The 22273-nt window shown below is 46.2% G+C and overlaps 1 protein-coding gene across 1 annotated transcript in view; it reads right to left on the bottom strand.

The window, feature by feature from the left end:
• LOC149351449 (uncharacterized protein CG3556) overlaps positions 1-22273 on the bottom strand; it is a 77772-nt gene that overhangs the window by 2438 nt on the left and 53061 nt on the right. Inside the window, exons 6-7 of the mRNA XM_089577025.1 lie at positions 5094-5241; positions 1959-2098 (exon numbers count right to left, since the gene is read on the bottom strand). Coding sequence (XP_089433151.1) covers positions 1959-2098; positions 5094-5241 — 288 coding nt within the window. The remainder of the gene's footprint in view (positions 1-1958; positions 2099-5093; positions 5242-22273) is intronic.

Raw genomic sequence — 22273 nt, 5'->3', positions numbered from 1 at the left:
TCGAGGGGGTGGGGGCGACTCCACTTGGCCCCGCCGGCCTATTGCCCGCGTCGCTGCGGCTCGTACGTGGCGGCGGAGCGCGCCTTCGAGCGGAGGACGTCTCGCGCGGCTATAAACGTGAGATGGGCCGTTTTCCTGCTCCATTCCGGCGTATCCCGGAGACGGCGGCGCGCGGCCTTGAATGGTGAAAGGACCCGATTGTGCTGCGCCTCTTGTCCGCCGGCTTCAGAATCCGTCCCGAGGCGCTTCCTCTTCCCCTTACGCCATCCCCAATCTCCCTCCATTTCTCACTCCCGCGCCCCTTCTTTTATTTTCTGTCCGCTCCCATTTCTCCCGATTTCTGAACGACGAAGCGCACGCGGGGGTGGGAAGGAGCGAGAAGACAGAAGGGGAAAGGGAAGCGGCTGCTGTTCCCGTGTCTGATCGTTGTTTCTCTCCGACACGACTGTTATGAGGAACAATACGAATCGATGAACGGGAAACAGAAGGGAAAGCGCTCACGAGTCCAAGGTGGTACACGGCAATCAGAGCAGTGCTTCTGGTGGAATGGTCTCGATCCAAACTTCGATTTAAGGCCCCCTGCTCTCACCTTCCCCCTCGACCTCCTCCCCGTTTCCTTTTAGACTCCCTTACTCGCCCACTCTCCCCTGCTCTCTGTTCTTCACGAGCTTCTCTCTCTGTTTCAGCTCCTTTTTTTTCTATCCTGATCACTGCGGGACATCGTTCAGGAGTACGGACGGTCGTTACGGCATACTCTATGGGCTCATGTGTCTTAGCCTTATGATTCGAGGTAGGCGTTTTATTGACTGCCCCGTGAACGTTCTGGTTTTTCGCGAAAAACCACAAGCTTCGCGAAAAGTGTCGGTTTCCTTGGGTGGGACTTACAGGTACTGTTTCTCGGCATAAAAACGAGCATGAATCAAAATGACCACTTCGCTTTTATACGTTGCTCTACTTGACGGTGCAGATCTCTTTCTCTCGCAGTCTTGCCTTATAGTTTCTTCGATGCGTCGTACCCGTACTTCATTGGTTATGAGGTTATGCAACTGAACTACGTCTTCGCAGACATTTACGACGTCATTCAGGTGCGCTAGAGCCGTGGTAAGCCGTAATTTCGCGCACTGTTTGCACGCTGCTGAACTACCGGACGTGTATTTCTACGTGAAAAACCTTTGCAGAACTCTCAGTATTGAAAATTTCAAACTACAGACTGTCTGCAGCAGCATTCCAAAGTCGCGAGGAGATAGCTACTTCACTTTTGTATCTTTTTTAGCAGAGTTAATTGGCGCAGGGCATTAAATATAGATAGTTATATGAATGAAACAACGGCGATGGTTATATAATTGAAAAGAGGCTTGCAGATCCAGCCAACTCTAGGAGAGACCGATGATACGGTCCCCGCGTACAAACATCATAGGATGGATACTGTCCGGCTAAAGGACCACTCCGGTCGGGTGTCGGATGCTTGTCGGTGTTAAAGTCGGGCTTACTGTGCTTTCATCTTCCATTCCTCTTATCTCTTTCTTTCGCTCCCTTCATCCCTTTACCAAGCGTAGGGCAGCAAACCAGGCAGTGCCTGGCTAACCTCCCGGCATTTCCATTATTCTGCCACTCTCCCTCAATAAAGCTGGGTGGACCCACGGTAGATAATGAGTGTCGGCTTTGGCTTCGCGGGATAAGCACTGGGATAGGTACTTCACTTAAAGATCGTCATTTAGAAGCATCACTCATTACGACATTTGCACAGACGTAATTTTAAGCAGCGTCCCGTGAAAACCGCGTCTATATAGTTAACCACAAGCACCGTTTAGCGCTACCCTGGTGCAACGCTCAACGGCTAAGTATATTTCCTCCTAATCCTTCAACGCAATCCAGCTACACATAGATTCATGCATAATTCATACATAATTCATACACCTTTTCGCCGTTTCTCGCAAGTCTCCACCGCGAGCGCTTACCGACGGAGAGGGATGTCACAAGCCCTGTGGCGAAGTTCATGACGTGAGCGAGCCAAAAGTGACTGGTTTCCACGTTCCGCGGCACTCCGGAGAGCGAGACCACATACGGACCGAGGCCGCTGGCCGTGTCGAATTCGAATCTGACAGGAAGGAAACGCGAAATCAGTTGCACTGCTATTGATGTATTGAAGTAAAATTAACTCTTTAATAGAGCATCGGCTAGTGATGCCTTCTCTTATTACCGATGTTTTTTTTTTGCACTGCGAACTTCATTCACTTCACTCGTGACTCACATTGCACTTGTTTACAGGCAATGAGCTAAACACCGCTCCAAAGTCCTGTTTACGTCAAAAGACTCATTCTTTTAATTCGCGTCCTAAGGGGAGACGTCTTGAGGCATCCATTAGGAGATTTAAAACTCCGAACCGCTTCAGTCTACAGGCGTTTGAAGCTTCCTTATCAATGTTTGTGCTTCGAATTGGATGCGCGCCCTTTGCAGAGGCTCAAGCTCCCGGAAGTGCATTATTGATTGCGGCGTGCATTAAACATGAAGGGGTGCTGCACAAGAAAAGACCAGATCAAAATTTCACATGCGATTGCATTCTACGGATATAGACACAGTAGGAAGCTCGATAGGATGTCCTAGTACTTCTCATTCAATCATCAATGATGCTAGTAGGTCTGCAGTAGAAATAAGTGTACATTCTGCATCACTCATGTATAGAGCTCTCGAGCAGACTGCATCACGAACTAAAAACTGAGCTTAGAATGCTTCCCCTGGCTTCTGGGGAAAGTGTTCGTGCCCACATTTCTGTCAGGTCTATGTGGCTTTACATCCGTGCAAGCATTGCCTCTTAAAGTTGGCAGCTGTCACAAGGTGTCGATTTTCATGCAGAGAAGTGCGCCTCTCGAGCGCTCTACACATGGGTGACGCAGGCTGTACACGTGCCTTCCTTATTCTCGCACGCACAAAACAGTGGGAGATGGGATAACAGCTTCAGCGCACAGGTTCCAAAATTTTAAGGATAAATTTATGCTCCTAAATGCTCCTAGTCACCTCAAAAATGCAAGCAGACACTGGAAACCTGGTGGTTGAAAAAGTATTGTTGGTATTGAGTTTTAACGACATTGTCAACACGACACCAACCCACATCAGTGAATACAAGAGAGTTGGAGTGAAAATGTTGACTTCGAAGAAATCTGTACCCCGTCGAGGCAGCTAAAATGTATAAATCTGTACCGCAGCGATGGCCTAGCGCTTTGAGCATCCGCCTATCATGCGGGAGGTGTGGCGTTCGATCTCCAGTGCCGCCGGGTAACCACCGGTAATACAATAGGTACAAGCTTCCCCTGGCCTGGTGCTAGGCTCATCAGGGGTGAAATGCTTGGGAAATGAGTCTTTGACCACAACTTGTGTGCACAAAGACACCTTGCAACATGGCGCTCTTTGGCCATAACTGCCCTTGCGTTATGAAAAAGTTAATCATCATCGCCATCAAATGTGCCCAGTTTTACACCAGATCACTTAATGATCTATTGCCTGACACTTAAGTGCGAGCCTGCGCTAACAGATAGATCCTGCGCATCTGCAAGGACATAGCAGCACAAGAAATTCTTGAAGCAGGTTTTATTAAGAACAATGCAACAGAGAAGCGTCGATCCCTCTTTTCCTCGAAGCCACAGTGATATGGTTTTTTTTTTTGCCCGTGTTTCTATTTGTCCCAATACTAAGAATATTCTGCGCCTGTGCAGCCAATTTTATGCACGTCTACTTGAATCTGGAATAAAATTTACTTCTAACATAGTGCCAGTCCCGTCGTGTCGGTTTTGCGATCGTATAAATAGTAGAACCCGTACCGTTTAAAACGCTTAAAACAAGCATAATAGAACAGCGTGTAACAAGACATGACAAAAGGAGGAACACAGAAAGACACTAGCGCCAACTGTCCACTGTTTATTTCTTGCCGTTGCCACATATAAACACATGAACCGCAGCATGGAATGGAAAAGAGCGATCAAGTCAGCTGATAAAAGCAATACAACTCAGCCTTTCGCTGGTTGCCAAGCGAGCTCTTTTGCTGATAGTGCCAGTGATGCCACGCTCGCACACTTGTTGCCTGCACGTGAAGTATTCAGAGCCTCAATAATCTCTCTAACATGCTTATCATTGTGGGGATTGATAATTTGGCTCCTTTCAAACAGGGGAATGCACAGCATTGGACGGCCCCGTTTCTTAGAATTGATCTTGCAGTGACGGCAGTGCTGGCTTAGGTGGTCTAATTTGCTCTCATTAACATTGTAGTCATGTGAAGAGGGTGTTGTCTACCGTGTACCGTTGTCTTGTGTCCATGAGTATATCCGACATACAGGGAGATATGTAAATAGCAGGTTAAAAGAACATGACTACAATGCTAATGGGAGCAAGTTGGGCCACCTACGCCAGCACTGCTGCCACTGCAAGATCCATTCTAAGAAACGTCCAAAGGTGTGCATGCCCCTGTTTGGAAAGAGCCAAATTATCAACCGCCACAATGATAAGCGTGTTAGAGAGATTATTGAGGCTCTGAACATTTCACGTGCAGGCAACAAGTGTGTGAGCATGGCGTCACTGGCACTATAAGCAAAAAAGCTTGCTTTTCTAAATCGATGGCAACCAGTGAAAGACTGAGTTTTATTGCTTGTATCAGCTGACTTGATCACTCTTTCCCATTTCATGCTGTTGTTCAGGTATTTATATGTGGCAACAGCAAGAAATAAACAGCTGACAGCGCTCGTGTCGTTCTGTGTTCCTCCTTTTGTCCTGTCTTGTTACGCGCTGCTCTATTATTATAGATCACCAACTCGCCCAACAAGCAACACTTCTAAAACCAGCAGCAGCTGAGAAGAAACAAACACAAGGAAGAAACACACACAGACGTGCACGCAGTTTGCCTCACACCTGACCAACTTCAGGGGTGAGGACTTGGAAATGATCTATTGCCGATATTAACGCAAACAAAAGTGGAATCCAGGCCGCAAGCCTCACTCCTGAGCGAGTATTACGTCCGCACTATATTCCTGTATACTGCACACTGTTCGGTCTGTTCGAGGAGCGCGCTTAGAACGTGACGGCCAGCCCGTGACTCTGCGACTCACCTGAACCGCTGGTCTTTCTGTGCGGCAGCATTCATGACGTCAAACACGGTGGCGTTCTCCCTCACCCACACTGTGGTACTCGACCGGTTCGTGGCGTCGTCTCCCAGCCACAGTGAGTACCACACGGTGATTTCCTCCGTTGCGTGTGCTGCGCACAGAGCGAGGAAGAAATTACCTGAGGTGCAGCGCGTTCAGCCCACTGAGGCGACGCACAAGACTGAGACAATGGCGGGCCGGAAACGGCATAACGCATGGAGCCAGCGGGACGTTTCGCTGAAAATAAGGAGCACGGCAGAAGGAGCTCCGTGCTTGCTCAGGCGAAGGCCTTACGACCTGCACAAACTCCGCGTAGCCCCCTAATTAGATCAGACGCGCTATGCTTCCACCGTCTGTCTTCACGATCGACTGATTGATCTAATGTATTTTGTGCCGTTGCATTTTATTTGGACTTGTGACCAGAACAGAAGGCCGACTATTTCGGCGGAGCGCACGACTAAAATTGTGACATTGTAAACGCAGTCAATGTGCTTAAAAAAAAAAGACCTGAAACTGACAAAAGCATTGATATGGTCTTGCAAATGTGCTTAGATGACAGCAGTATAGTTAGACTGTGGGGAAAGTAATGAAGTGGGAAGGAGAAGGTGCTCGCCAAGTGCTTGCCGATGCCTTCCTGTGATAACTGGTTACTTTAATTTTTTTATAACTCTGTGTTTTTTTTTTTTGGTGAAAAATCATTTTCGCGTAGTTCCATGGAAGACAGTGCAGCCTGTGTTTTTTAACACTTCGACACTGTAGGTTCACGGCAATCTCGCGAGTCAGTGTGCTTGTGACCTATGGCGCAGTCATCGCAGTAATAATGCGATGCGGTGCAACGATGTGATGCGATAAGCACAGAGGTGTTTTAACTATTGTTGCATGAAAGGTCACGCAAAAATGACACACAATACTCTATCTATGGAGAAATGAAGAACAGAAAAAAAACTAACATGAACTTTTTATTCGAAGCAATTTTTAAACCGGGGTTTCAAAGTACAGAAAGAAAGAGAACTCTGTCCGTCCTTAGAGTCCTCAGTGAGAGATACGGTAAAAAAATCTGAGGTATGAGTGCCATATTATCGCCTCCTAGTGTTGTACCAAGCGTCAGTGCATTACACTGACCAGGTAATCACCATGGTTTTTTAACTAACAAGATGCGACGTTCAATGCACAGTCTTCAATAGGAGAGGCATAATCCAGAAAAAAAAATGCCCAGGCTTAGCTTGGTTAAGCCAACAATGCGTTGCATATTGCGCGGTCTTTTTGCGCGAGGTATTGCTTGGCGGCACTCGATTTTCTCAGCAGCTTTTCGTCCGTGACGTATGGATGGATGGATGGATGGATGGATGGATGGATGGATGGATGGATGGATGGATGGATAGGAGCGCCCCCTTTGAAACGGGGCGGTGGCAACCGCCACCATGCTCAGCCGTCTTATTTTAAATTTTTTTAATATCTTTTTCTTTCTTTTTCTTTTTTCACGTGGTCTGGTGACGTCACGTCACCACGATACGTGACGTCACCAAACCGCGTGACGACACGTCACGTGGTTTGGCGGCTGCCCGGCCGCGCCCAAGGGCTGAACTGAGTGATTGCAATATGCTACGCATAAAAAGAAGCTACAACTCCTCTTCTAATTTACACATCTCAAACTACTCTATACCCTATTCTTCCGCTATGATGAACCTATGTCTGTGCCAGTGTTCACATTTTTCTTATAAATAGCAATTTTTGCCTGGCCGACCAAACCCTCAATTAGTTTTTTCCCCAACCCTATCCCCGCTGGGAGGATAGACTGCACCAGCTGCTGTCTATATCTCCCTATACTGCTGGTGCATCAGGTCTTGAATGCGACCCTTAGACGGTTGTCAGGCGAGTAGAGTTGTGTTTCTACTCCTCTCACAGAGTGGAGTTGTAAGAACGTTATATATCTCACACTTGCTTCCTGCTCACCGCGGATGCGGAAGCGCAAAGGCAGACGTGAAAGAATTTATGTGTCAGACGATGACGTGCACCAAGACAGTGCTTCCCGTCTCAAAGAATGCTCCGTAATGGCTCGCCGTAAGTTTAGCGCTGAATGGAGGCTCACTGCGAAGGAGCCTACTCGTCGCCATCAGCGCTTATACAGTGAGATGCGGTGCAGTGCCCGCGTGACGCCGTGCGGGCGCGTTGCAGCAGCCAGGTCTGACCGAAAGCTTCACGCATTTTCCTTTTGCTGCCTATCGGTCACACCATTCGTCACTTCATAGTTCACTCCATAGAAGCCACTCCCGTGGTTCAACATGAGACATTAAGGAGCTCGGCACGTTGTAGCGTTCTTCGCAGGGCCTCCTCAGGACATTTTCCCCAGAAGTGCGTTGGGTTTAGTCAACTTCAGGCTGATTTGCGAAGCTGAAGTGCTATGCTGAGGTCCATTCTCTGGTACTTTTCTCTTACCATGCCTGCTTTTTGATTCTCTAGAGTCGATATAAGAAATATACGACAGCAGAGATGTTCCAATTAGCTGTAATAAAACACTCGAAGGGAATAAACCAAACGCTAACGGAAGAAATCATTCAACTGGCGCTGATTCGTAACCTGAACCATTACGCATAACAGTTAGCACCTAAGGATGGATGACGCCTGTTTTTCGCAAGTCTGAATGATTAAGCGAAGAAATTGTGCATATTGGCTCACATAAACTAGCTGCATTCCACGGAGAGACAGTAGTGCGCAGTAATCTGTGTAGTTCCTCAAAGCTATAAGCTTTCACCCTAGGAGTGCTTCTAGATTCTGGAAGCAATGACTCGGCTTTCTCGTTATCTTGGCTAGCAGCGTTATGGGTTGAAGGTTGAGAAAGCGCAAATAACCAACTTTGGTGTGAAAAACGAACTTCACAGGAAAGCATGGCTTCAGGCGAAGGTGTAAGCATATTTGCAAAAAAATCTTGGGGGCCCTTTGTTGACCTAAAGTGCGGTGAGGCGAAATCCTTTAGCGCGGTGTTGCTGCTTGTGTCACTGATGTGTGGTTAAGATGTTAATTAAGTACACAACTGCTTTTGAATCTTAAATGCTGGAGACACTGGAGGGCGTTTGGGAGGCATCCGTCTGATTCAACGCCTTTCTGCCAACACTCCATCGTCCTAGACAAGAACTAAATATGCGTTGGCAGGAAGTAGCGTAGCCATTAGCACGCTCGGCTGCGGAACGGAAGGATGGTGGTTGGAATCCCATCGTGGACAAATATTTTTTGTTGGTCTGACTAGAAAAGCGTGACACCTGTGCTGACAGCCTGCTGCTGACAACGTTCTGTCGACAACGATGAGGCATTAAAGGCTGTCGCCTTAGAAAGTGTGTACTTAATAATAACCCTTACAATACACCTCACCTTTCCCAAACATTAACCAAATGCCTGCTCTCATCTTAGTGTAATGGGCTTAAAAAGACAAGGACGCTAACTCAGTGGTTCGCTTATTAGCGAAGTTTAAGTACGGGAAAGGGTCTCTGTTTTGCAACTGTTTCCTTGGCTTCCTTTCCCTTGAATTTATTCTGTACTTAAAAAAACATGTTAATTAATACTTTAACCCTTTAATTACCAGCTGAAAAGTCATTATCTCTGCATTGTGCCGATTAATGTACCCACATTCAAAACCCACTACCAAACACTTGTTAGTGCCGCAAAAATGTGCGAAATCGATGTGTCGCCAATCAGCAAACAATTAGCATTCAGTCCATTTTATGCCACTAGCTCGAGCTGTGCGAAAGGATCAGGAAAAGAAAGCAGTTTTTTATCCAACAAATGTCTTGCTATCCTTCCCGCCAAGCTGTCACAAAATAAGAGACGAGCTGTTGAATATTAGCTGGCCTGAACCCGAACATTCACGCCCCCCTTTTTTCATGCAGGTTATTTATAGTGACGCCAAAAACATTTTGATCAGAAAGCGCTGGCTATTGAATACATGTTGACATCAGATGCTCTAAGCCAGCCTCATGTAAGCTGTGAGCGAGCTCTAATTCGTGACCATGGGCATTCAATGGTTAAATGAGAAAAAACAAAAAAAATTTTTGGTTGTCTGTTTTATGCCTTGAAAGACGCCTACGGGCCTGGTTATCATGAAAATGAGCTCAAAAACCAGTGCTCAGCGTTAATAATTAACGAAAAGCGATTTTGTAGTGGAGGTTTCGGTCACGGTCGCCGCCAACGCTGAAACGCACCTTGACGTCACGGTCGACCGGCTAACCTGGAATACCACTATACTGATAACGACGGCACCATCGGCAAGCACTGGTTGTTCCTGATAAGAACCGCTGGGTCAGGTGACATTCCAATAATTGGGACAAGCACACCATGACGTCAGTTAATGAGAGTAGAAATGTCGAGCAGCTCCTCGGACAACCTACAAAATAATATTAAAGCGCGTTCTATGCACTCAATGACTACAACTGGAACTTGCTAGAAGCGATCTCCTTACGCCCATTAAAGAAATTATATCATTTGTTTGTGTTCGAAAGTTTGTGTCTGTATCCTTTTAAGGAAGATGCGCACCTGAAAAGTACACATCGCAAGTGATAAACTATGCCATAATTTTAATAGTTTTGTAAATTAAGAGCATTGAACGGAACAAAAACTGCTTAATGTCGGAAGCTAATTCTATGCTTTTAAAAATCTTAGGTCCACCATTTCAGCTGACGAGCTTATTTGGTTCGAAATTAGAGGCGCATACATACAATGGTACTCTAATAAGTACAACAGTAAACCATTAACCAGATCACATTTAACACGAGTGAGTAAATTTCATATGGGTGTCTCTTTTTCTGCTCACTGAACCGTTTCTCTTTCTCTGCTTTCCTCTCGTCTGCCTTGCCGTTATTTTCAAAAGTATATTCTGGATAATGGCAGTCTCGGTAATGATGTAAAATATAGGCTAGTGTCTACTATCGAAAAAAAAAATAGTTTTGTTCCCCAACACTTAGTTAGAATGTGTGCGTGCGTGTGTGCGTGCGTGCGTGCAAGCTTACCTATATACGATTATATCGTTGTGGCATCGCCATTGAAAGCGCATTCAGAATTTAATGCGATTTGAGGCGGTTCCAGCGAGAAGCTCAAAGTTAATTTGAGAGCGGGATTTATCTTGATGCCTGTAGCTGATGAATGAGTGTGGTTATTTTAAGCTTTGTTTTTCTGTTTTGATCCCCCTTTCAGCGTTGACAGAGCCGAGACACCGAGGAACATCTCTATGTCTGATAAATTACTTTCTTTGTTATTATTAAGGCAAGTGCCAGGAACATAGTTCTTCGAATCGTCTGGCAGGTTAAAAAAAACAACACTTAGCCACGTGAAAGGCGCAGGTGTATAATATGTGCCATTCCTGTTTTACTGGCCAAGTAAGTTTTTCTGAATACCTTTATCTCTCAACTTGCTGAACTAACGTAATCTTCCAAAACAGTTTTTTTTTCTTCCAATACACTCATTAAGTTGCTTGCATACAACACATTGACCAGGTCGAAGCTAGGATATTTGCGTAGCTTTGGATGTTTGCTTGAAAAAAAGACGGTAACAGATTGGAAGGGGCTCATAGTAAAGCTCTCCGTTTTATATTTGGTTCCTATCGCAGGTTGATACACCAGTGTCTCTGAAGGCTGCGAACAACATTCCGACTCTAGAAAGGAAAAGAATGATTGTCATACCGAGGTTTCTTTTCCTGCGTTACACGCGCCAACTCGGCATTAATTCAGAATTATTCATTCATCTCCGTGCAGTACGTTCGTCAAGCTTGTATTCCTATCTTCACATAATTTCACCATACTTCGCCCGCACTAACATTTTCAGACCTCGCTTTCCCCACACAATAGCGTACTCTGGAATGCACTTCCAACTGACGTATTCTTCGCAGGTGACGTAACCTCCATTAAAAACGTGTGCAGAATGCTTTCCTTTAATTTGCTATTTGCTCTTTTTTTGATGTTTCATGTGTTTGCAGCGCGTTTTAGACATTTATAATGAATTATTGCTTGCTCATGTCTGCATTGCATTTATTTTATTTCTATTTTGTACTGTACTGCACCCTGTTTTCTCTTCGAGCGCCTGTAGTATGTTTTAAAGAAATAAACAAACAAAGGAATAAGCAAATGCAGCCCGATTGGTTTTAACGCTGCCGCTAAAAAATTGCGTAAGTGGCCACAACGATAACTGTAGAGAAAACGGCGGTTTGGGGCTGAATTTACAACGCACCATATCAAACATTCGATTATTTTTTCCTTGGTCAGCAAGTATTATTCTTTGCGACCATTATTGATAAAACTTTTCGAGCTTATATAATGCTTCGTCGGATGTTGCAGTGTTGACAAATGTTCGTATTGAGGAACTCGACACGAACAAGGTTCATAGGCTCATAGATTACAAAGAAATTCTGCGTCAGGTCTCGAGCGTTCAGCATTCGGGACCTGAAATGCTTCATTTTATGAGCACTTATTGCTTGAGGCGGCAGTCACGGAAGCCGCGCATTTGTATACAGCATTCTTGAGGCGGCAGTCACGGAAGCCGCGCATTTGTATACAGCAGGGTTTTAAAGAGAGCATAAAAACCATGTGCTGCTGTTCAATAAAATACGAAGAGAAATTAAAGTTTATTCTGCTTAACGGCCTTTATCTTTTTCAAAGCACATTAACCTGCCCAAATAAGGCCTTACTCGGAAACGTCAGGGGCTTTTATCCTGTTTTACGAAAATAAAACAAGAAAAGAAGTCGGGGAGAATCTCTTTGCCGTTATTTTAACTTCTTTTGCACACAGAAGGCTAGCATGCTTGAAGCGCTGGCCTCGAATTTTAAGTGACTCGACCAACCGTCGCTGACGCGGCAGTTTTCGGGTTACATTGTGGCCTGACCTTTTCTGGCTTTTCATGCAAAGACGGGTCCACTTATCCGAAATCTAGCGCAGCGCACACGCTCTTAGTGTGGCAGTGTTTGCGTACGCATATAGTTTTTATCTTCTTGTGCAAGGCTTGGGTCGCCGTTGAGTCGCCGTCTTGTGGTCTTACCCGTGTGTGTATGCGCCTCGGTGTCGTAGGCCCTTGTGTGCCGCATGTCCTTGCGCGTGAGCTCCGGGAACGCGACTACTAGCTGTGCAGTTTCTTTCGGTCTTTTCCAGAGATGCGGGGAAGTCAGACGGACCCAGGTAACGTCAGTGTCCCAGGCACATTGTAGGAACAGAACTTTCACAAAGCCATGACTTGGAAGCCACCGTGGGTTTGTCGAACGCATTCAAGTGCGATTGCAAGCCCACATGACGCGATGGCGCTCACCATCCAATGGAAAGGTCACAGTTTGAGCCTGAGCCCACTGACACTCGCTCTCGATCGATAATGCTGCTTTATCCACGTCCCAAAGAATCGCTGACTAGTTTTTGTTTTCCTTCGTCATGTTAGCTCTGTAAACGACCTGGTCGTGCTCACCTACCGATGGAAAGGTCGCATAACGAGTCCGAGACCAACAGCACCGTTTCTCTCGATGTGTAATGGTTCTTAACCCCTGTCCTAAAGAATGTGTGCCTTGTTTTTGTTTTCTTTAGTTTATACAACTACAGTCGGGTACGCTTCGCGTTATCACAAAGAGAAGACAAAAAATACAGCCTAAAAATTAAGGATGGTAGAGAGCGGGTATTTCGAAATGCACGGCACGTTTTAAGCAAAAAAAGAAAAACGTACTGATGCCTGTGCAATATTTTCGCAGGCGTACATAAGAATACGGCGGTTGAATGTAATCGCTAATTCCAAGTGTGTCCAGAGCCACTGCTATGCATCTGTCTCCGCGCTATTGGAGAGGCCGGTGTGACACTACTGCGCCAAAGCCAAGATCTTCTTGGGAGAAGAGTGCAAATTTTCCGAAGGAAGCCAGTCAAGAAACACAGTACGCTAATTTAGAAAATTGAGCCCAGTGGTGGTATGTTTACGAATGGACGCAAGCTAGAGAAAGAAAGGAATACGACGGTCGTGGCGCTTCCACAGCTAGCTTTGTGAGTCACACTGCGGAACGCCGCTATTTTGTGTAAGCAGGTAGCGCCGAAGTTTTAATTTGGTGGCTGTACGTTCTTAGCCAGCTTACACCAAGGAGGCGTAAAAAAGTGCAGGAACATATAGCACCCAAGTATACGGTATCAATAAACGCACAGAGCTGTGCGGGTGTAGGCTATATATATATATATATATATATATATATATATAGGGTAAACGTACTTGGTTGCTAGTTTAAATAAGATGCGAAATTGAGAAACGCTTCTTTTAAGCAAACGTTTAATGGGAGTCGACGTTTCGGACAGAGCCTGTCCTTTTTGAAAAAGGACAGGCTCCAACTAAGGCACATGTAGCAAACTCCAATGTGTATAAATACTGGTTTGGAACAATCATATACCACCACTCTGATGATGACTGGTCGCCAGCCGAAACGTCAGTCATTTCTTGTCATGTTTTTAAGCACGCGCCATTGTGTTCATATATACCGGGTGTCTCAGCTAAATGTAACCAAACTTTAAAAAAAGGCGAAGTGTTCAAGTCCAGTGAAACCAACTGAGTGTTGTTCATAGTCGCGTGGCCTAGTCTTGAGTATTTTTTTCGCTTTAAAGTTAATTAATTAGTTAAGTTCAATTAACTAACTTTTTAATTATTGACTTCAGGAAGAAAGTGTAAATGCATAAGTTTTAGATCGCCTCGAAAAACCACTAGCAGTGCTGTTTCCGTCAAGTTACGATTTACGTAGCATCATTTATTAGCCTTAAAAGAAAGTTGTCACGTGACCAGCTGCTCGCTCACTTCTCTGCCCCAATGTGCACCCAAAGTCTCATCGAGGAGAGGATTTCAGAAAAAGCGGATTTTATTCTTTAAGGCGTGCCTTGGGACGTTGATGTGGCACAGTTGTCATGTGGAAGCTTTTTCTTATTGTGCGGGTTTTGGTTAAAGGCCGCTAAAAAAACTACTTTACGTAAATATTACTTTGCTGCAATTGTCTCAGTAAGCTGTTTCTCAAAGCGATCTACAACTTTTCCATTGACACTTTATTCTTCAAGTCAATAATTAAAAATACTGCAGACTAGGTCACGCGACTCTAAACAACCCTCAATTCGTTTCAGACGGCTAGAACACCCCGTGTTTTTTAAAAGATTGGTTACATTTAGCTGGGACACCTGGTATGTATACGGAGGCAAGAACTGCCTGTTGGTCGAACAATTCAAGGCATCGACCTTCTCCATCAAATGTGATCCAGGTTTCTGTTTAGGGCACCAATACTTTCACTCTTGTTCAAACCGTTGCTGCTGTGTCTGCCTTGAGCAAGAAACTGTGCCACAGCGGCGAAAAGCGACGGCGCGGTTATGTGGTTTTTTGCTTCGTGCCGCTAATTCCCAGCTTATCGATCGTTTGGGCGCATGCACGGACAGGGTCACTATTCGGGATGCTCCTGATATCATTGAATCCATCGTCCTCTCAGGACGTCATCGTATAAGGGTGGGACTTTCCCTCCCAATGTCAGACCATCATCGAGTGTACTCGTGCCGAAGTCGAGCTTTTTCCCTTCAGCGAAGACGCGATGGGCAATACCACAACCACGTGCGCTAAACTGCCTGTGGCTGCCGACGTCGCGATTACGCTGCGCTCTTCTGTGCTCAACTTCGTTTCCTTTGACTCTGCTTCCGAGGGACCTGTCCTCTTCATCCCGTCCGACGCCTTCGCTTCTCGCCACTTTCTACCACTGCCGTTCCCTGTGCTTACTGTCTCAGCTGGCTACAGTGCAACGCCCCTCACGAATCCATTTCTGTGGCCCTTTTCTCTTCTCCGCGGCGGATACCTGGGACTCGTCCAGCCTTTCGCTTCTGTGGTCGTCTGCTACAATTACGAGGACGACTCCTGGGACTCGTCCAGCCTTTCGCTTCTGTGGTCGTCTGCTACAATTACGAGGACGACTCGTGTCCCCTCTCGGTGGCTTCACTTAATCCTTGGACTGCTTCTACTGATCCCATCCCCGTGGACGTCTTCGCCAGCTCAATCGACGCTAACCTTACGGAGCCAGAAAATACCTAGCTTGCGGCTTTGCTAGGCCAGTTTCATTCGTCATTTGGCTTTTCCCACCACTGTTCTGGCCGCACATCTGCCGTCACCCGTCGAATCGAAACCGGCACCCGTTCGTCATTGCGCTGACGACCATATCGTGCCTCGGCGGCCGAACATCAGGTCATCGGTGAACAGTTGAATGGCATGCTGCCGCGTAGTGTCATTCAACCGTCGCACAGTACTTGAACCTGCCCCGTCACCCTTGTCATAAAAAGATACGGCTCTATAAGCTTGTGCATTGAATACGAGTGAGTGAAAAAAATTCCCTATTCCTGCCCCGCATTGAAGACGTCGTTGAGTGCTTGAAGGAAGCTGAATTCTCATCGTTAGACCTACGTTTGGAGTGTTGGCAAGTACCGATGGCCGACGCTGACCGCGCAAAGACAGCTTTTCTGACGCCTGATGGGCTGTATACGAATTTATTGGCACACATTTCTGGCTTTGTGATGCCCCTGCGGTTTTTGACTGCATTATGGGAAGCATATTGCGCGGCCTTAAGTAGAACACCTGTTTATGCTATCTGGACGACATTGCTGCTTTCTCCCCGGATTTTCCGAAGCACTTGCCTGGCTTGGGGAATGCGTTGAGATGTCTAATAGCAGCTGGACGCTAATTCATTTTGAACAAATGTCTCTTCACTGCCTGCCAATTGGCGATTTTAGGCCGCGTCGTATCGAAGGACGGTGTACTTCCCGATCCAGAAAAGCTTCGTGGTGTCGCTGAGTTCTCGAAACTCTCCACGTTGAAGGAGCTTCGCAGTTTCATCGACCTATGCTCCTACTTCAGAAGCTTTATTCGGAATTACGCTTCAATCAGTGCACTTTTGACCACTCTTCTTCACGGCAGCAGCGACCTCTCCACCTGGAGTCCTGCCGGCGACTTCTCCACCTGGAGTCCTGCCGGCGACGATGCGTTCAGCACGTTGCGCCGTCTGCTTCGCTCCTCACTCATATTACAGCATTTTTCTGCCAGTGCCGTTCTTGCGCAACGTAAACCCGGGTTTGTCGAGTATGTCGTTTTATACGCGAACTGCGCCTTGACCAAGAAGGAGGTGAACTACACAGTTAATGAAAGAGTGCTTGGCCACCATTTGGGAAATCCGCAAATTTCGGCCTTACGTACACGGTGGACCTGTTGAGGTAATTACGTACCACCATTCCCTTTGTTGGCTGTCCTCCCTAAAAGACCTTAATGGCCTCCTCATTCTCTGGGCCTTACGCCTTCAAGAGTATGATATTTCTGTTCCCTGTCCTCCTAGCAGAAAGCATAACGACGCAGAAATTTTGTCTCGCTCACCTCTGCTCACTGAAAGTGCTTGCTCTTCCCCCATCCACGGCGCCTCTCTGTCGTTGCACGACATGGCCACTGATCAGCCGAAAATTCCTTGGTCACCTCGCTTCTTAGCTTTGTTTCGAACTCTTTGGATGTTTTGGTCGCGCGCGCAGTCCGTCGTCAGGCTGTACACTTCCCAGGCTACCCACTTCATAAACAGCTGCAAATGGCTCCTTGTGATCCCCGGACATTTACGCTCACAGATATACCCTGCTTTTCACGATGACCCACACGCCAGGTCCTTCAAAACTTATGCACGGCATCGCTTCCGCACTTACTGACGAGGTATGTGCAACTACGTACGCAAGTTCGGCAGTTCCTGCCTCGACTATAAACGCCGCAAACCCGGTCACCACCATCCGACCAGCTCCATGCAGCTTCTGCCTTCCCATCCAGTTCTTTCGACCGGGTTGGCATTGACCTGAACGGACCGCTTGCCTATACTGCTGCCGAGAACCACTGGGTCGTCGTCGCTGTGGACCGCCTGACACGGTGCGTCGTAATTGCCACCCTCCCTGCTGCTACGGCGCGGGATGTTCCGCCTTCCTCTTGCACCACTTTATACTTCGACAAGGACTACCGCGTGAGCGGCTGGGCTGCCTCCCTGGCTCTGCTGAGCACAATTCTCCGACATCATTCACATGATATGCAACGGCAGCTGCAGCGCCGACCGACAGCGCCAGACGAGAGCGCAAACTATTTTAGAGCGCAGCTCTGCGTTTCGCGGCGTCGCCGTCGCCGTTGTTCGTTGTAACCAGCAGTGGACACCTTTTAAGCTGCGAAAGCAATGGAGCGGGAGCTTGGAAAGGAGAAAGTAAAAGCGCAACCTCCTCATCTCCTTAGCAACGGGCGTGCCAGTGCGGGGCGCAGTGTGCATAGCAACCGTGACGTCACACAGCAGCGGTAGAACGAGCGCGCGCGCGCGTCGTCGGTGGCAGCTACACCGCCGCTCCTTCGCTAGACGTCTAGTTGCAGTAGAGTGCGTCAGACGCATGGCTCCGAAGCGGCCCAGTGATTCCGCGCCAAGCGGTTCGGGGAAGTGGCAATGGGTTGACCACGAGGCTTTCGCCAAGCACACTTTAGAATTTCCAAAGTGTCTTCGGTATTTTTTTGAGGAAAGGAAATGCGCAGTATCTGTCTCCCACAGCTGCGAAACCAATAGAGCGGGGGCTTGGAAAGCAGAGGGTAAAATTTGTAAATTCGTTTTTGTGGAAAGGAAATGCGCAGTACCTGTCTCACACAACTCGGTGGACATCTGAACTAGAGGGAAGGAACATAACTGCCCTCTTGGAACTGTGGACACCTTAATCGTACTTTAAGCTACGTGGCGGTAGTGACAGATGTGCGCTGCATGCTTTGGCATTGACAACGTTGTGCCAGAAACACTCTTACCTGCCAGGGTGGCAGGGCTGGTAGGGACCTTATTGTAGATATAAAGACAAGCGGGAATATCTTACCACTTATGCGTGAGAACATCCCGTTCCTCTCGCTCGTAACGGCTCCCACAGCTGTGACAACCTCGCGAAATACTTGCGCACACCTTGTATTTGAGAACCAGGCATTGGTGCAGTAAGTCGCGCATATATCCATCTATTTCTCCGTCCACAAAGCTTCCTTCATGAGAATCAAGAACTGTTAGTGGAGTGTTTCTTGAAGAAGGAATGTGTGTGAAAAATAACAAGTTGTCTCTAAATGTACATACTTGTCTTGTTCGAATTCTTTGCCTCAGTCTATCGAAAAGCTGAAACAGCTGATGAGTTGCGCTCAAATTTCGCATTAGGAAGTAACGTAATCGTCGACAATTGTTTTTATTCGAGAAGTGTGCCATGAGGCATAAGTTGAGAAATGGGCAGTGGAATTTTTATTTTTATTTAGAACATACTGCAGGCCTACAGTAGGCCCAAGCAGGAGGGGCGAATACATAATATATGAAAAAAAGAACAGGTTTAGCAAAATTGAAAAATGTTAAATACAAGTTGTAACACAAAATACAGCAATAAATACACGGCTCAGATGCAAAATACAAAAAGTAAACGTAGAAATAAATGGCTCTCAAACTAAATGCAGTGAAGAAAACATAGAGTCAAAAGAATCAGCTCTGGTTAAGAGGAATGTAGGAGATAGAAAGTTAAAAGAAGGGGTGGAGCCAGTTTCGCCGAGGTAGTCGCATAGGCTGCTTGTTAACTGATTGTTCATAGTACACTTCACATAGTCACCTTCGCGGTTCCACCGCAGGCCCATCTCCTTTGAGGAACCGTTTTCTAATGGGGCCGTCGCTGAGCGCGAACTGTTCGAGCCCGCGCCTGTGCTTTCCTGCTTTGCCCAGCCTTATCCCACCAATAAACCTCATCTTTTAATATACAGGGTGTTTCACCTAAGATTTCAAAAAATATTTGGAAATAGGCTTGCTAAGTTAGAAGAACGCCTTTTTCGGCATAGCATTGTCAGTGGTGCAGTACATCGGAACACAGCTAAGACGTGCTAACTGACATGCTGGTTAACTAATATTGAACAGTTAACTTTTCAACTATTGCTGTTAATGTTAAGCACCTTATCTATTAAGAGACATGCAGCCCACCGTAAGTAAAATCCATATCAGTTTTTAGAATTTCGAAAACGCAGTTATCCTCGGCGCTGTGGCCCAGCAAATTTGGCTATTTCAACAAGTTACGTGCACTGGAGAAGCTGCTTTGCCTGTAATCTCGACAGCGCATGCATTTTGGCGCGATTTAGCCGAAATTTGTTCCGATTTTTGTTTGTTTCGTTTTTGTGTTTTTGTTGGAAATTTGTTTGGAAATTTGTTAGAAATATATATATATATATATATATATATATATATAGCTAGCAGACAACTAGGAACCCAAGGGGCTTTACTGATTTATTTCATTTCATTTGTGAAGTTGATCAATGAAAAATATTTGTGAATATTTTACGGTTTCAAGATAACTGATTAGAAAAGCAGAAGAAAAAAAAAGAACAACCTCATGACACCTGTGGGAACCGACCCCAACCCGACCCGGAGGTCGGAGGCGGTGGGTTCGGTTCCCACCGGCGGCATTTGTTTTATAAGTGCACAGGCGAGGTTCGTTTCAAAATAAAAAAGAAAGGCTCAACTCAGAGCGCAAAATGAAAAAGATTGAAGTAACTCTGTATAAAAACGACAAGAACTCAGAGTGGGCACAGGGGGCCTGACGGGAGCATGGTTTTAATCAAGCCCTCCTTTTACTCTGTGCAAGGATTCTTTGTATGCTTTACCGGAACGTCGACGCTGCGCTCCTGTGCAGGCGACTCATCGTGTTTGCCTCAGCCAGCTGCCTTCCACGTGCCATCCATGCAGCTTTACGCTTGTGCGATCAGCAATGGCCCAAGATTTCTTCTGGTTCATGCTTTCAGTCATGGAACCGTTATGCTAACGACCGCTCCTCCCCTTGAATTCATGCCCTCACCGACTGGCGTCTACATAAAGGACTGCCTCCATTGCTTCTCCTGCAGTGGTACTGGTTGGCCTGGCGACAGCATGACTTAAATCAAGCCCGTTTTTTAGTTTGTGCTGGTTAGTTCGTACTCCAGTTCTGTCAAAAGTGACTATCACTTTCTGCTTGTCCTGCCGTGCCTACGTTTGAGTTTTGTCATATTCTTGAAGTCCTCCTATGCGGGGACATTGAATTAAACCCTGGCCCTATTTCCAACAACGAATTACTCCAAAAGGTACTCAAGGTCAGGCTTCCCTACTAGAAGGGATACTTGGCGTGAAATCAAAATCAGAAGGTATGAATGCCGTTGCGGTGGCTCAGTGGTTATGGTGCTCGGCTGCTGACCCGAAAGTCGCGGGTTCGATCCCGACCGCGGCGGTTGAATTTCTTTGGAGGAGAAATTCTAGAGGCCCGTGTACTGTGCGATGTCAGTGCACGTTAAAGAACCCCAGGTAGTCGAAATTTCCGGAGCCCTCCACTACGGCGTCTCTGATAGCCTTAGTCGTTTTGGGACGTTAAACCCCATAAACCAAACCAAACCAAGGTATGAATACGGGCATCCATGCTCAGTTCTCGCAAAGTGAATATGACATTACGAAACTAGAAGATCTCGAAAACGTGCTCCGTACACACGAAACTTCTGTGGCCCATCAAGCTCGTAAGCTCATCGATCTAGAAGACAGAAGCAGGCGCTCTAACCTTATTGTTTACGGCATAACTGAGGACAGAAATATCGGCTACTGACCCGAAAGACGCATGTTCAACCCCGGCCGCGGTGGTCGCATTTCGATGGAGGCGAAATTCTGCAGGCCCGTGTACTGTGCGATGTCAGTGCACGTTAAACAACCCCAGGTGGTCGAAATTTCTGGAGCCCACCACTACGTCGTCCCTCATAGCCTGAGTCACTTTGGGACGCTAAACCCTATGAAACGAAACGATGAAGACAGCAATGAAACTGAATCCATCCTTAAGTGCAAAGTAATCACAGGAACCTTTGAAGAGAAACTTGGCGTAAAAAATGTATCATTTGGTCGCATTCATAGGTTAGATAAGCAGACAACAGTTAGAACTGTTATCTTTTTCCAAGACTTCAACGAAAAAGCATCTCTTTTTAAATATTGTACCAAACTTAAAGGCATAAATATTAAAATTTGGAACGATTACTCAGCGACTACTTTAGAAGGACGGAAGATGTGGTAAAATGCGAAGTCCCAGAAGTTGCAAGGCAACAAAATGTTTTTTGTTCACGACAAGTTGCACATGGACAATGACGTATCCATTTGGCACGAGTAAAAACATGTACGCCAGATAATTTCAAAACCCCCCCAACTACCTAGCGCGTGCAACGTCCATGATAAGCTTGTTAAACGTTTAAGCATAAATTGCCGGAGTATTGTTAACAAGACCACCCTAATTGAAGCGCGTCTATTAGACTATAACCCACACAACAATGTCATTACTGAAACCTGGCTCCATAGTCCAATGAGCAACGACGATCTAGTTCCAGCAGTACTCAAAATTTATCTTAAAGATAGGCCAACCAGGGATGGTGGAGTCGCTTTCTTAAGCAAATTGAAAATAGAAACCAATCCTCTTCGAGGCCTAAACGACGTAGAATATTTATGCTTAATGGTTAACTTATTTCGACATGTTCTCGTATTGTATAAATTATACAGGCCACCAGAATCGACGCCTGACATTGTGTTTAAACTAAGGGATCACATGACACATTACAACAAATATAAGTTGATTGTGGTTTAAGATTTCAACCTTCCAAGCCCTGACTGGCATCGCTTGTTATCAGCTGCCGATTTTGCCAATGATACCAATACTATGTTTGATATCATGCTTGATAATAACCTCACTCAGATTGTCAGTGAACGTTCACGAGTTGACGCCTCTGCTCGCTCTATGCTTGATTTGGTTTTCTGTCATCGCTGCGTCGATGAAAACGAAGTGTCCGTCTTTTCCGGCTTATTCAATAATAAAATGGTATCTGTTTGCTTTGCGCTTGTTCCCAAATGTATGAAAAATGCTCAAGTGAAGGAATGAAGGATTTTTAGCGTGCCGATGATGTTGCTAATTTAGGTTACTTTCATTCTCAGTTTGCCGACTTCTCTGATTATGATGCTGCTGTTCGTAGGAGCAAGTTTAAGAATGGATGCTTCTTTTGTCTGAGTAACTTTGTAGCTGTTAAAACAAAAAGAACGGCCAAATATAGACCGTGGATGAACAGGCATATAATATATTTAAAAGGGGAGGCC

Source organism: Amblyomma mixtum, chromosome 3 (assembly GCF_055824585.1).
Source record: "Amblyomma mixtum isolate Tamu chromosome 3, ASM5582458v1, whole genome shotgun sequence".
NCBI classification, from domain to species: domain Eukaryota; kingdom Metazoa; phylum Arthropoda; class Arachnida; order Ixodida; family Ixodidae; genus Amblyomma; species Amblyomma mixtum.
The sequence above is the reverse complement of the archived record's forward strand: the minus strand, read 5'-3'. Positions and strand labels throughout refer to the sequence as shown.